We start from the raw sequence: 14,395 nt of genomic DNA, 5'->3' as shown, positions 1-14,395 counted from the left end.
TCATCTCAAAATTTAGTTTTTAAAATACCCTGTTTTGTAAAACATACCGTCGTCATCACTGTACTTACATGTGTCTATATCAAAACAGATCATAACTTATGTTTTGGGTTTTTTTAAATCATAAGCCAAGTTTAGGTTCAGTGTTCTGTTAGCATTTTTCATTTATGTGGTGGATGCTGCTTCTGGCTCCAGGGTGGAAAAAAGGAGTTTTGGACATGCTTGATACCGAAACATCTTGTATTGGGGATCTTTGACCACGCTGGCTTCAATTCGATAGGGCTTGAATGAAATGCTCTCAGTTGTGGGACTGGATTGTGACACACTGCTGGATCACTCCCTGGGGTCTCTTTCCCTCTTAGCATCAGAAACGTTTGGGGAGCTTTCATTTCTGTGTCTTTTGATACATCTTTCATATAATCTGTCACAAGGTGATAGTCTTCCAAAAACTTTTATTCCTCATCGCTACTTGTTTCAGCTGATGAAGATAGTTCTATTTACATCACTGTCAACATTTAAATATATCTAGGTTAACATTAAAGGCCCATTTCTCTTCAACCTTCAAACATGGTGTATTTTAGATACCAGTGTACAAGTTCAGCACCAACATTCCTCAATGCCCTTTAGCTCGCCCTAATGCATGGGCAATGTGCAGAGGCAGCATTGGAGTGCAGCACTCCAGCTGTGTGTCAGAAATGAGTGACGTGCTGAAGGAATGCGTGGATCTCAGTCAGCATGTGCCCTGTCCCCTGGACCTTTCCCTCCACTGAATCCAACTTATAAATAACTTTACAGCTGTTTCTGTTTACAAAACCAAAGTGTTCTTCATCTTCAGAAGGTGCCCCCTCTCTCAATAAATAATCTCAAGGGCTGTTTTAATAGCTGATGTGTGTACCATATCCCTTCTTTCTTTCTGAAATGGCTTCATCTTGCAAATCTACCTATCTGTTAATTACTGTCTGGATATTTTTTTTCCCCACACTGGTATTCAGATAACCTTGAAAAGGTCAGACTGTTGATAATTTTTCCTAGTTATATTGGTAGGAAGAATACATATATTTCCTTAGTTACACAGTGCTTGTGGGATACTATCTGTATCTTGGAGGGTGGGAACATTTTTTTTAACAAACAACTTCCTTCAATTTTGCTGTAAATAGTTTAGAGATGCTTTATTTTAAAGTAGGCAAAAATGGCCTATTTACACATTTTGGTTTAAAAGCCCTTGTTCTTTTTTAGCTCATAATAAATATAGATGATCTTTGGAGAATTTTCCTCTTTCCCCTTTTTTAATCTCCACTCTGAGGGAAGGATTTATATAGATATCTATATTTATAGAAGCCTTCAACAAGTTTAAGTTAGAAGAGTTGTTTAAGGATTTCCTGCCCTTCCCTTTCCTTAGTTAGCCTTTTCTAATGTGGCATGTGCACCACTTCCACTATGAGTTATAGACCGTACTATTGTCCTCATCGCCTTTTCTTTCCCTTTTCCGCCTTAAGTAGAAATAAATAATCAACACTGCAACTATGTCCGGCCATGGGAACAATCTTGTTTACATTTGTTTCAGTTAAAGATTATCATCTTGGCTTTTGGCTTTGGCTTTTTATCCTGTAGGTTTACTTTTTTGTATTGCAGCCCCTTCCACCCCCAGCGTGTAATGGATTGAACTGATGCTGGACAGCATCAGTTGACTGAATTGATGCTGGACAGTCTTTTTCAGGTATTTTCGTACACTTAAAGAAGCATCTTCTTGAAGGTTGTTTTGATTATTTGAAACCAGATTATCTCTCTGTAGTGCAGGTGGGAAAAATGTTTATTTGCAAGAACTTTCTCCTTCCCTTTTTCAGTCCCCCTACCCAATCCACTGCAAAAAGACGTGGTGTTTCATGGTATGTTCTTTCTACTGTAAATGTATTACCTGTAGATAATTTTGTAATTAAAACAAATGAGATAATAAATTTAAACAGAAACAAATACAAGAAAAATAGGTAGCTTTTGTGAAAAAAATGGTTTGATTGGCATTTGTCCTTCTATAATTTTAAGTATATAAAGGTATTTGAGTCTTGCATCTTAAGCATGTGTACCATAGTAAGGTTCTTCATAGCTTTTCTGGCTTGCTTTTACATATTTTGAAAAGTTGCTTTTTAGAGACGAAAGTACTATCCAGAAGTTCAGTTTTATAGCCACTGGATAATTTTTTCCACTGGTTCCTGTATACAAGTACTTGATCTAGCTTGATGTATTAACGACAGATAGGGTTTTCTTCTGTGTAGGCTATTACATGGAATCGGATGCTTAAATTTTGTTAAAACTGCACGAATTTTTTGTCTCTATTTTTATGACTGGAAATTCAGTGACTAAAATACTTGTAAGCATAAGTGGTCATGTGTTTGCTGTTCCCTATTATAAACAAAGTTAATGAGAGGAGCTGATGATGACAGTCTTAACTCCATGCTTCATGCCCAGTTTTCCATTTTGTCATTGTGTGGGTGTTACCTTGATTTAATACACTGCACGTAGCTCTGTGTTATTTGGAAAACCAGTTTGTGTGTTTATATTGCTGTGCTCTATGTGATTTCTTTATTGTAAATAAATTTGCAGATGCTATCCATGCAGTTATTTCGTAACATTAAAGATACTTTTTTTTGCTTGTTAAAAAGGTGGTTTATTGCAGATTATTTCTCTGGTGATGTACTAACTTGGTGTATATACTCATTTTGCTTGTAATGTCTTTCTGATGATCTGATCAATGCACAGAATATAAAATCAACGAGTATGCAACCTTAGGAAAACTTAGTTTCCTTTAGTTAGGAAACTTAGTTTTCCTAACCACAAGAGAAGAAACTGTTCATTAATGTTTTCAGTTGTGTGAGAATTCTGACTCCCAGTGCTTCTGATCTGGGTTTGCGTGGCATGGGAGAAATTTGTATGGCTCAGTTAAGGGCTGTGTTACTGCACGAGTAGGTGTATAACTATTCCAGTGTTCTGAATTAGATCTCAAGGTTGCCAGTCTCCCTGTGCTCAGGCTACTGGAAGGATTTTTTTGAGAAAAAAGTCTACTCAAGCATGATTAGTCACCCAGTTAATTTTACTTCATAACAAATCCTGTCAGACCTACAAAAAGAAACCATGTCCCAGGAAGTTGATTCATTTTTGGCTAGTAAAATGAGCCTAAGAATTGTACAGACATTTTAAGGCAAGTGTCTTAACTTACTGCACTCACTCCTAGCTCTTTGGTTGAGCCGGCCAGCACTGATGTGACTCCTCTTGCTCACCAAGTAAGTTTCAAAACAAAACAAACCCCAGAACACAAACATCCACATAATAATAACCCACTTCTTGAATGGCAAGGGCAGGGAAAAGAAGATTTTTTTCATGATGGAGCATGTTACTGTTCCTTGATGGCAGTGTTTGCAGAGCACACTTAAAGGCAGTAAAGAAAAATACGAAGTCAAGGACGTGCTCATTAGCCCTTCATGTGTTAAACTTACTTGCCTTTCCAGTGGCCCTGAGTTCTGGGGATTTTTTGTGTTTACCTGAAGGCATGCTGAAGCCATGCTCTAGGTGAGTGTTATGTTCTATAAAGGAATGTTTATTAGTTTTTCCCATCTCTTTCAGCATGCCTGTCCCATGCAGAGATATACTATGTGCTGACAGAGCAGTACAGGTTAGAAGGTTGTCTGAACTCAGGTGCATGCTGGCACAGAGCAGAGCTTACTGACCCTGGACATGCATGGATAGTTCTGGAAGCTGTTTGTACTTTACTGTCTGACCCTCCCTCTCCCAACCACTAGGAAAATGAAACCAGTATGATTATTCATTCTGGACAACTTCAAGATCTTCAAGATGTTTATGCCTGTCATAAGTAAGGACTAATGCAAGATAATTAACTTGAAGACAGGAATAGAAACTATATGTTGATAGCAAAAGATCAGCAAGTATATATAGAGGAACATAGGGATTATGTAAAGAGCACCCTCCAAGGGCAATTCTAAAAGTCTGCCGGGGATGAGAGAAAAGAATGGACTACATTGTTCTGATTTCTAGCTCATAGGTGATCAATTTATTAGCTTACAGAATTACCAACACATTTATTTTCATGTTAATTTTCTTCCTCAGCTTGTTAGCTTTGCTAATGTAGTTATTGGCAATGAACAGTCATTTTTGTGACTTGCCTTTTTTCCTCCTTCTGTGGTCTCATTTCCTCCTCTGCTATGCCTTACCTATTTTACTGCATGTGGAGATTAAATTATAGAACTATTTATGGCATTCAATCATCTTGTGTTCCCACTGTTCCGTATGCTCATTTGAATCCTTGTTTCTCCTTTCACCTCCGGAAGTAATTAAAAGATGGTCACTGTTGAATTTCTCTGCCTGGGAAGTGCTACTAATAGTAGCTACTAATAATTAGCACTGACAGGTGCTAATGATGTTAGGGAGTACTTTAGGTCTGCATTGAGTATCTTGTCTGCAGGTTTTAGTACTCTAAAACTTAAGCCCTGGCGTCTGTGTACCTTTCAAGGGAAAGGTGAAACCTGAGAAAGCAGGGCTGGTGGTGTTGTCATGTCACACTATTCTTGCCCAGGTTGGTTTCTCTGAGTCTTGTTGCCCAAAGTACAGCAGCATCCCATTGCACTGATGAACTTTGTATTCTTTGGTATCAGAAGTTATTTGGTATCTAGATGATAGCATATATCTCGAAGTAGGTAATCTTGCCCTCATTCTCTTTCTGTAGGTCACTAGGGAGCCTCAAAGAGGCGTCAAAAAGCAGTACGCTTTGAAGACAAGGGAGGAAGAAACTGTACTCTTGATTTTGTATCAGAACATCAAATCAAGGAGTTCTGATAGTCTTGTCATGTTCTTGTTCCAGACAGTCTGTTAGCATGTGGTTAGCGAATGTTACAGGACCTGAACACCTCAGGAGAAACATTGCAACACTGACAGGATTTTGTAAGGGCGGTTTTGTAACTTTTGACTCTTCATTTCCAGGGTAGATCTGGGGGCTCCCAACACAGTGCTGCTGCCTTAAATCTACTGACTGAAACATTGTAGACTGCATTTTTCTTCTAATCAAGAATAGCACCAAGGATATTAAACCAGTTCAAAGGGATTTCTCCTCCCCCAGAATACTAATTCTCAATTTATTCTGTGTTGTGAATGGGGTAGTGTGCAACCATCTTTTCTTCTTTTTTTTCTCTTGAATTGTTTCTTTAAGAGAGACTTGTGATGCAGCTTTAGCAAAAATATGAAAGGTAAAATAGAACAGATTAGGACTGGTTTATTTTCTTTGTCCTTTTAGCTGGGCAAAGGGAAGACCTAGTGTGTATCAATAGAAGACTCAGTGTTTATTTTACATCCAGAGCACTGTGAAAAACTGGTTTGTGACATGTTAAATGTTCTCAAAAATAGATGGCTTGTTTACAGCAGTACAGCAGGCTGCAGTCCTGGTTTAGATGACAGTTATATCTGAAAGACCTGTAAACTAATTTTCTTTAGGTCCCAGTAATGTGTAGGTGGCCTTGAAGATAGCAATCAGAGGTATTTTTAATGTCTTTACTCTTCATGGGATCTGGACATAAAAATCTCAGTCTATAGTTACAAAGGAATGCAAGTACATGAAATCTACTTATCCTACTTCGAGCTGTGAAGTCCAAAATGGGGCTTTTGAAGACTTTTACGATCACTGGGCTCCTAGGAAGCTTTGACACACTTAGCTATATAAAGGTCTGCAGCTAGGTTGCCAAAGGCTTCAGCAGCTTGAAACTGCCTCCTGTGTAGGCCTTGTGACGCTCAAATATTCTTTCTACCTGTCACCCACAGAGGTGATGCAGGCAGCTTGGTAGCCTGAGAGTATGCCAAATGACTGACTCAGTAGCAGGTTAAAGGGGGGGACCTTCTTTGCTTTCTTATCAGAAACTATAGCATTCACCTAGGATGTGGAAAGCCTGTTTTCCTTTTGTGCTCAGGTGATTCATGGCCATATTTTCCAGGTGAGCATCCTGACCACTGGTCTACAGAGTCATACTTGGTGCTTCCACTTCCGAAGTCTTTAAGACACTTGACAACCTAATTCCAGGGCAAGGGATTCAAGACATACTCGGCATGATTTTCTGTGTGAGTTCAGGTTCCCTGCTTGGCATGATGGCTGTTTATGAATCATCAGGTATCTGTGTTTCTGGGTACAGGTCATGGGCTTGGGAACTGTTCTCACTGTATTTGTGCCCAGTCCAGATCTTGGTAGTGTTGAGGGGCTGGATAGCCACTGCATCCCATCTTCCTGGGAGGTCAGGGGGAAGAAGGGAGCTGCTGTTTCTCCCTGTATTTTCTGTCCCTCAGACACACAGTATGTTCGGTGCTCCTGGAGAACTGTGGAGGCTTGTTACCTGTTGCTTTCTTTCAGAGTTGATTTTAATCTCTGTGACAGCATCTATACAATTGTTGAGTTGTTCTTCCAAGCACCTTCTCTTTTCTTGTGCTGAGTTTATTTTCAAGGGCTTCTAAGAAAAGCTGCTACGAAGTTGGTCTGAGTAGTCTTTCACGCTAAGGTAACTTTACAATAGCAGAGAGTTTGACTGGTAAATGGGGAATTTTAGACTGTGGCACAATAAGCATCCTTAACTTAGAGCAAGTAAGTAGAGATACTGGAAATAAAAGAGGCTATTCATGTGAGTAGTTACACATGATAAAATATTTATGAAATAAGGTTTTAAAATTATGACTGTCTGCAAGTATTTTATAAAAGTGTGCTTCTGTCAGAGCCCCATACAATGACAGGAACTAAACTGCACTTAGGATTTTCTACTTTATAATAAACTTCGATTTGAAGCTGCAAAGGAGAGTTCCAAATAGCTTGTAAGAGCTTCAGTTTAAACTTAGTGAATTACTTCAAATGTTACAGAGTTTTTAAATGGTTCTTGATATTATATTTTTTATTTCTTTTTTCTTTTTAAGGCAAAAAATACAACCCACAAACCCCAAAACTCCCCCCACAAAATCCTGTTCTATGCTGCTTTGTGGGAAATGTTCTGAAGTTCGGATATGGGTAAACCAGAAAATGCCAGAGATGTAGGTTTCATACCTCATCACTACTGTCAGTAGTTCAGGTTGTCTCTTAAAACACTGCCACCAGATTTCTAGTGATGGTCCTGGTTAAAGAAAAGTAAAAAAAAAAAAAAACCCAAACAAAAAGTCTCAGCAGTTTATGAAGCTTGGAATGAGGTTTCTAATAAAGTGAGAATGGTAATGAGTCCATATAGTTGCTTTGAAGAAAGCTTCAAAAAGACTTCTCACTGTAATGGGGGGAAAAAGTATTTTCCCAAATCAATTCCTCCTAATCTCTAAATATTGGTCTGTGTATTTTTCCACAAAATTACCAAAAGCTATTGACCTGAGGGATTTGTTTTCCATTCTGAAGTCTTGCAATTTTCCTCCTGGCTAATTACAGCCTATTACTCTAGACTTTGGTCCTTTAGCAGTAACATTTTCCATCTTAAGATGGGTTGTCCCATTCCAGTGAAGAGCATGTTGTCTGAGTGCTGAATGGAATTACTACCAGTGGAAACTATGCTGCAAGAGGCTCGAGAAAGCAGCTGCTGTGCAAACCTCAGCTGTTTTTTCCATCCTCCCGAGCACTGGTAATTAGCATAGGGAAGCTGACTAATGTGCTGACGTCACCTCTTTCCAGTCGCAGCTTACATTTTGTTCCTGACTGCCTCAAAGCATGCAGGACTTTGTTCAGGAATTCGCTGTCACACACAGGATGCTCTGAAACCTTTCTTTTTCTTTTCCTTTTTTTTTTTTATTGAGGGGCTGGACTTGTTTCCCTTATAAACACTGCCTGCAGGACCAACGGCTTCCTTAAGTCCTTGGCTTCTTGCAGAGCAGCAGGCATTGCTTTAGTGAAGCATAAAATGCATTTCAGAAATTTTAACTACAGCTTTAGTTCTCTGATTGCCTGCGTGGCAGATAGCGATGTCTTCAATCAAGCAGAAACAAGGGTATGTTCTATCTTTTGTGGTTTATTCCTGTGAACTACTGGAATACTGAAGTATGTAGCTGCTGTTTCAAATTGTCTAAAATACCTCGATACCTTTATGACTTGTGAGAAAATTTCAGTTTGATGTAAGGGTCTTGGGTCTTAGAAGTCTGCAACTGACATGTCATGCTCTGACATGGATTATGAACTCTGGAAATTACTGTATCTGAAATTGTGGGGACTTGAAAATGATCAGAAGTTTACCTCCAAACTTCTTTGACTGCCTGTATAGAGCACCCTTCACTTGCATATGTGCTTTCAGCAAATGTTTAAATTATGGTTTCGGTGGTAAATTTCACATAATATATAGCACACTTTATACTTTCCATGGGATTTTTGTTTTTTGGTTGGCACTGTAGTTAAGAGCATAACGTTAAAACTATAAGAAGTCCTCTCAGGTTTATATTTAACTGATTAGAATTAATATAATGTAAGTAATCCAGTCCTGATACAGTGAATTTTTGACTGCTAGGATACCTTGGGGACAAAAATACCATTTTATTTACTGTTGTATTGCTAGCACATTTCCAACCTCTAGAATCACACATGTTTTTAAAAAAATAAATATATATATATAGCACAAATCTTGCAGGTACTCTCTGAATTTGTGTTGAATGGGAACTTTAAAATGTAACTTAGTGTGAGTTTTACTTACTTTTCATGATTGCATCCAGCGCTCTCAGAGTACAGGAGGCTAACAGATACAGGCTTCGTGTCTGGAGGGTCCTCGCCTTGTTTCAGAGCTCGTTTTGAAGAAGCTTAAGTGTGGCTCAGCAAGAAGCAGGACAGCTCTGATATTTTATCTTTGATACGTAGTGGTTCTGTACACGGCTGTGGAGAGTCTGTGAAGCAGAACTTTTCAGGAAGGAAAATGAAATTTTGAAGCTATCACTGCCTTCTTATGTAACATTTGTTGCTTTTCCCCTACTAATTCAAAGCGTAACAGTAAAAAAAATGAGGCAGTGTGATTGTACTTACTTATTTTGGCTTTGTATTGAGCTTCTATGAAGAGAAAAAAATACCTGAAATCTGAATGCTTGATCTATTGCCATCACTGAAAAAAGGCTTGTGACTGGTTACTGTGTTCTCAATGTGAGCCTGAAACACTTTGCAAAAGCATGGCAGCTTCAGAACCTCCTGCTTCTTTCTCGTCTTTTTGTCTGGCATCATGAAGTAAGACTGGAAGCACTCTTCATGTAAATGATATGAAAAATAGCCAAGTCAGGTTTGCATAGATGCCCTAGGAGCACAAACCTGAAGTTTAAAATGCAAATAGCCAGCTGATGTTAAAGATGTTTCAGTCTTTCACACAGATAGGACTGCAAAGTGACAGCTGCTGATCTATGAAGGTATAAGGTTTTGATCCAGCTCCTGCTCTTACCATACAGTCAGAACAAGGAATGTGCCAAAGGTCCTTCAGGAGCTGTATGGTTTGTCCTGAAGATTTTTTTAGGAAAGATAGTGAGAGCTTTTTTAGAATCCATTTCCAAAAATAGAGGAGACTGTAAAACCAGAGCTCAGTAAGAGTATGTTAATTTTCTTAAAGTAGCAGCTATTAAAACAGGAGATGTTCATGAACTTTATTATGCATGCTGCGACACTGCAGAAAAATAACATTTACGTTGCAAATAGGTTTTGTTTTGTTGGGGTTTTTTTTGTTTGTTTGTTTTTACATTTTCTTCTATTTAAACTGTTGTGTTGGTTTCCTTGAAAATTGCATCCTCAGACAAAGGTGTGCCTGACAGACTTTTTTTGGTATATTAATTTTCAATTTGTTACCAATACTGTTATTTCTTTGTGTCACTAACTCAGAGTATCATGTCCAGCACTAATAATAATCCATTTTCAGTAAAGAAGAAAAAAGCTGCTATACAGCCAACAAGTGCTAGGTTAAACAAATTTGTTGTAAAAAGAGAGAAGAGAACTAAATCTAAGCTGTTATAAATAGATCAATATTCAAGAGTGGTAGTATGCCGCTACTGGTAACTGCAGTTTATTTCTATTTTTCTTTAAAGAAACTGTAGTGTTTTACCTGTTAACTTTCTTCTCTGGTCCTTTCTTTTCAGGCCAAATTTGAATCACTGTTTAGAACATTCGACAGAGATATCACCTTTCAGTATTTTAAGAGCTTCAAGAGAGTACGAATAAATTTCAGTAACCCTTTATCTGCAGCAGATGCTAGAATCCAGTTGCACAAGACAGAGTTCCTTGGAAAGGAAATAAAACTGTATTTTGCTCAGGTGAGTCTTGTTGTGATTATCCTTACAAAGTACTAAAGCATAACTTAACCCTGGTAAGTTTCCGCAGGTCTTCAGTCATGCTACTGAACACTTAATTTTTTCCAGTTTGATTAGAGAATCACAGGTTATTCCAAAGATACAAGTATTTGGAGGTGTTGCATACTTCGCATTTATGTCTCCCTCTGTATTGCTTTGATAATCTGGGGGAAAGGGAGTAGATGACAGTAATCAAGCACAATCAAAGGAGTTAATGGGGTGGGGAAAGCCAAGTAGCTCTGCCAGCAGTACACGCTTACACACATGCTTGCTCAAGTAGTATCTGAGGGAATCCAGAGAGCTGCAGGTTCAGGACTACCTGGTGATCCTGCTCTCACTGCTGTTTAAGCACATGTGTACTTGGAGATCACTCAGTGCAGCTCTATAGCTGGCTAGCTCTGCTGCTAAAGAGGTGAAACTCAGGTTCTGGTAATCTGGGTTTTTTTTGTTAGCTGCTGTGTATTTTCCTCCGCAAATTAAATGGGAAAATTAATCTATGTGTGTCTGTTTCAGATGTCCCTAGGGACAGTCCTGAAGGAGCCAGTTTATTTATATACCTTCTAGAATTCTCACCACTCTCACTTGTGGTAATGAGTTTCAACACCATTTGTCATTAGGCCTTAAAGCCCATATCCAGCTTCCTCCTACTTCAGTATTTTAAGGACAGATAATTTCTGGTGAAATTCTTGTAAAAATCCATGATAAGATGTGGATGTGCATAATTCATTGCATGTTTCATCAGAGTTAATGAATGTGGTGGCTTGTCTGTATTTTGTATACTTAGCCTTTCATATAGCTCTCTTCAATAATAGTTACATGCTGCCACCTTGAGTGCCTGTTACAGCATAACATCTATCCAAACCTTAAAACTGCTCATGAATGATGGATTCATTGATAATAGTGAAACAGTGTTGGCTTTTATTGCTTTTTCCAGACTTTGCACATTGGAAGCTCACATTTGGCGCCACCGAATCCTGACAAACAGTTTTTGATTTCACCTCCTGCCTCTCCACCTGTTGGCTGGAAGCAAGTGGAAGATGCTACTCCAGTCATTAACTATGACCTTTTATATGCTATCTCCAAGTTAGGGCCAGGTAAGGAGGAGTAGAAACACTGGAATTTTGTTTGAGTAAACCACCTTTTAAACTGTCTGAATTTCTAGAACTTTCCGAGTTAATTACCCTCAACCAGGTGAACTTGAGATGTCAGAAAAAAAGTAGACGGTGGTTTCATACACACATAGTAATTAAAAGTTTCCTTTTAAGTTTTATCAATACCAAAAAGATGCCAGTAAATCTTAAATACTTAGGGGCTTATTAAGCAGTAAAAGTTGGTCCTTTTCCCCCTGAAAGCTCTGTTATTGACATTGCCTGCAGTAAGCTCATTGACACATCTGTGATCCCTTTTCCTATGAGATTTTTTGTATATATTGTGAGTGTTGAGCTCTTATAAAGCTTGCCTCTTGACCGTGATGTTTGTTGGAATATAGGGTTAATGACTTGGTACCAAGGAACAAGCGAGGTTACTCTAGCACAATGGCTTGTGTGTTTCTGAAGAGCTGGAGGCAAGAGCTTTTTCCCCTATGGAGCTACTTGCTGCACCAGTTCCTCTTCATAAAGTTCTGAGGGAAACAGCAGATACCACTTCAGAGCCTTGACACACTAGAGTGTGCTGCTTGCCACGGGTGTTAGCTCTTCTGAACAGCTGATGTGCATATCACTGTAGTGGTCTTAATGGAGACTGTTCTTTCCACTGAGAGGTTGTGAGTATAAAGTAACAAGGAAAAAAATTCAGGGGAGCTGATCAGGGAAGTGGTGAAAGGAAATAGTTTGCCCTTTCCCTGACATAATGTAAGATTAGACTTAAAAGCAATTCTTTTATTACAGAAAAACTAGATTGCACATCAGTGGTCAATAAAATTTGTATCATAGCACTTCTGCACACTGGTTGTATTATACGAGTGTTTGACATTAGATGTGCATGAAGCCTGCTAAATAGCTCTGATCCCCCACAGAATGCCAGAACAGTGTTAGAGCACCTCCGTGTGAAGTGGGAAGAGCTGTATCCAGCTTTCTTAAACTGAAAGCTTTTGGGGGGAAGGAAGATCCTGTGGTTTTGCTGTCATTCAGGAAAACAAAGTCTTCCTGAATGTGGTACAGTGGATGGATAATCTTGCATGCTTTAAAAACCCATCGAGAAGACTTACAACTGCTCATGTAGAATGCTTTCTTGAATACCTGGGGTAATATACATAAACTTGCTTTTAAGCAAGCAGCTGAGCTATGTTGATTTGAAAACAGAACCAAAATACTTTGGAGCTGTAAATGTGACTATTGACAATGCACTTGCCTGCACCATCTAATGCCTTGTGGCATCAGATTGTTGTCAAGTGTATTACTTATGCATTTTTTATGTATTCCTTTTCTCTTAATTTCTTTCATACTTTTCTACAGAACAGATGCTTTTTAACAAGTTTTGCTCGTATTTTAACTTTCAGGAGAAAAGTATGAGCTACATGCTGCAACTGACACTACTCCTAGTGTTGTCGTCCACGTATGTGAGAGTGACCAGGAAAACGATGTGGAAGAAGAAACAAAGAAACCCAAACCAAAAATTATTCAGACGAGAAGGCCAGATTATACTCCTACCCATTTCAGTTGAACTGCTGTTGTTTTTCCAAGGTTGCAAGTAGACATATGCAAGGGGAAAATTTACTGTGGAAACAGCAGGTCACAGGTTTGGTGGCAACAGCAGCAGTTATAATAGGAGAAATTCCAGTATAAGTTTGCTCAGAAAAAATATAGGAAGTTTCATCCTTACTCTTGATGCTGCAAGTTGATGGATGCCATGAGGGTATTCCCAGATTGCTGGGATCAAAAGATAGGCAGAAGAAGACATTTTGAGATATAAGAGGACAAACTAAGTTTATTTTTTTTGGGGGGGGGTGCTATAGGCTGTTCCATTGTAAAGCAGCTGGGGGAAGCTTTCTTTGTTCTGACTCACAAAAATCCTCAAACTAATAGGCTAGTCATTGTGTGGAGTACATAGCGATAACAGAGCTGGTTTTAAAGGTTAAAATATGGGAACTCTAAACCTTTTTCTTAAAATAGATTTTGTGCATGTGTATTCTTGGTCTTCTAAAGTAACTTTGCATTATTTTCTATAGTTTCTCACATGTTTCTGGAAATCTGGGGAATTGTTTAAAGTATTTATTATCTCGGCATCCTGGACTTACTACTAGATGTGTATATACATATATATTTATAATTGTTTTTATTGGCACTCATTTTCCAGCAGGCATAAGATTTCTTCAGCACCTTATTTTGGTGCTATGCAACTTGTGCTTTTAAAATTTTAACCTTTTAAATGCCTATGTAGGGTTTTATCTGGCAAAGTAATGGAAAAAGTGCAATAGGAAAGTTGTTTAAACAAGTTAATTTTAAATTATTTAAGTTCAAATAATTTATATCTTCAGTAACGTCTGTTTGGTAGCTTTAACTCCTCATTTGGAAAAAAAAGTACTTTTAAATGTATAAATAAAGCTAATGTTGCATATTCACAGCAATGTAATTTTTCAGTGAAAACCATGATATTGGAGAGATGTGAACTCTACTCAGTATGTGAATCTGCATTCTTGTGAGCAAAGGTTTAACAGTGATGGAAAAATTGCACACAGTGTGTAGAACAGTAAAGAGAGATGGAGTGCCTTTTCCTCGTTCATTCCCGATGTGAACTGTTCTACAAGCTACACACTTGTACCTTTTTCTACTGGCTTTCTATGTCCATAAATACAATCTTTCTTAGCTTTGCTTCCAAAGTAAGCTGGTATTTAGAAATGTTTAATGCCAAGTAATGATGCATACTTAAGTAATGGGTATCTGTGGGAGAAGCTTTAGGGCTTTTTATATGTTAGTGTTAAAAGACAGAAGCCCATGGCATACAAGTTCAGAGGAAGAAAGAAGACAAAAGTGTATTTTACTACTTGTTTTTTTAAATGGAGAGCCTCACTTTGAAATAGATTTCAGGATTATTTTTCTTTTTTTTTTTTTTTTTTAAGAGCTAGTAACTGAAATCTGGGGGAAAATGTAAC

General features: G+C 38.3%; 1 protein-coding gene across 2 annotated transcripts in view; it reads left to right on the top strand.

Annotated features, from left to right (window-relative positions):
* RCAN1 (regulator of calcineurin 1) overlaps positions 1–13,864 on the top strand; it is a 41,321-nt gene extending 27,457 nt beyond the window's left edge. Inside the window, exons 1-4 of one of the 2 annotated variants that reach the window (XM_061359041.1) lie at positions 7,772–7,991; positions 10,096–10,269; positions 11,240–11,399; positions 12,803–13,864. In XM_061359041.1, the coding sequence (XP_061215025.1) occupies positions 7,905–7,991; positions 10,096–10,269; positions 11,240–11,399; positions 12,803–12,966 (585 nt within the window). In that variant the 5' untranslated portion in view covers positions 7,772–7,904 and the 3' untranslated portion in view covers positions 12,967–13,864. Of the gene's footprint in view, positions 1–7,771; positions 7,992–10,095; positions 10,270–11,239; positions 11,400–12,802 lie in introns of those variants that run through there. The other variant, XM_061359040.1, reaches the window with a different exon arrangement.
* Positions 13,865–14,395: the final 531 nt, after the last annotated feature.

This window comes from Neopsephotus bourkii, unplaced genomic scaffold, assembly GCF_033783945.1.
Source record: "Neopsephotus bourkii isolate Nb327-2 ecotype Australia unplaced genomic scaffold, CSIRO-AGI_Nbou_v1 NB_962, whole genome shotgun sequence".
NCBI lineage: Eukaryota > Metazoa > Chordata > Aves > Psittaciformes > Psittacidae > Neopsephotus > Neopsephotus bourkii.
Note: the sequence above shows the minus strand (reverse complement) of the source record. Positions and strands in the feature narration are given on the sequence as shown.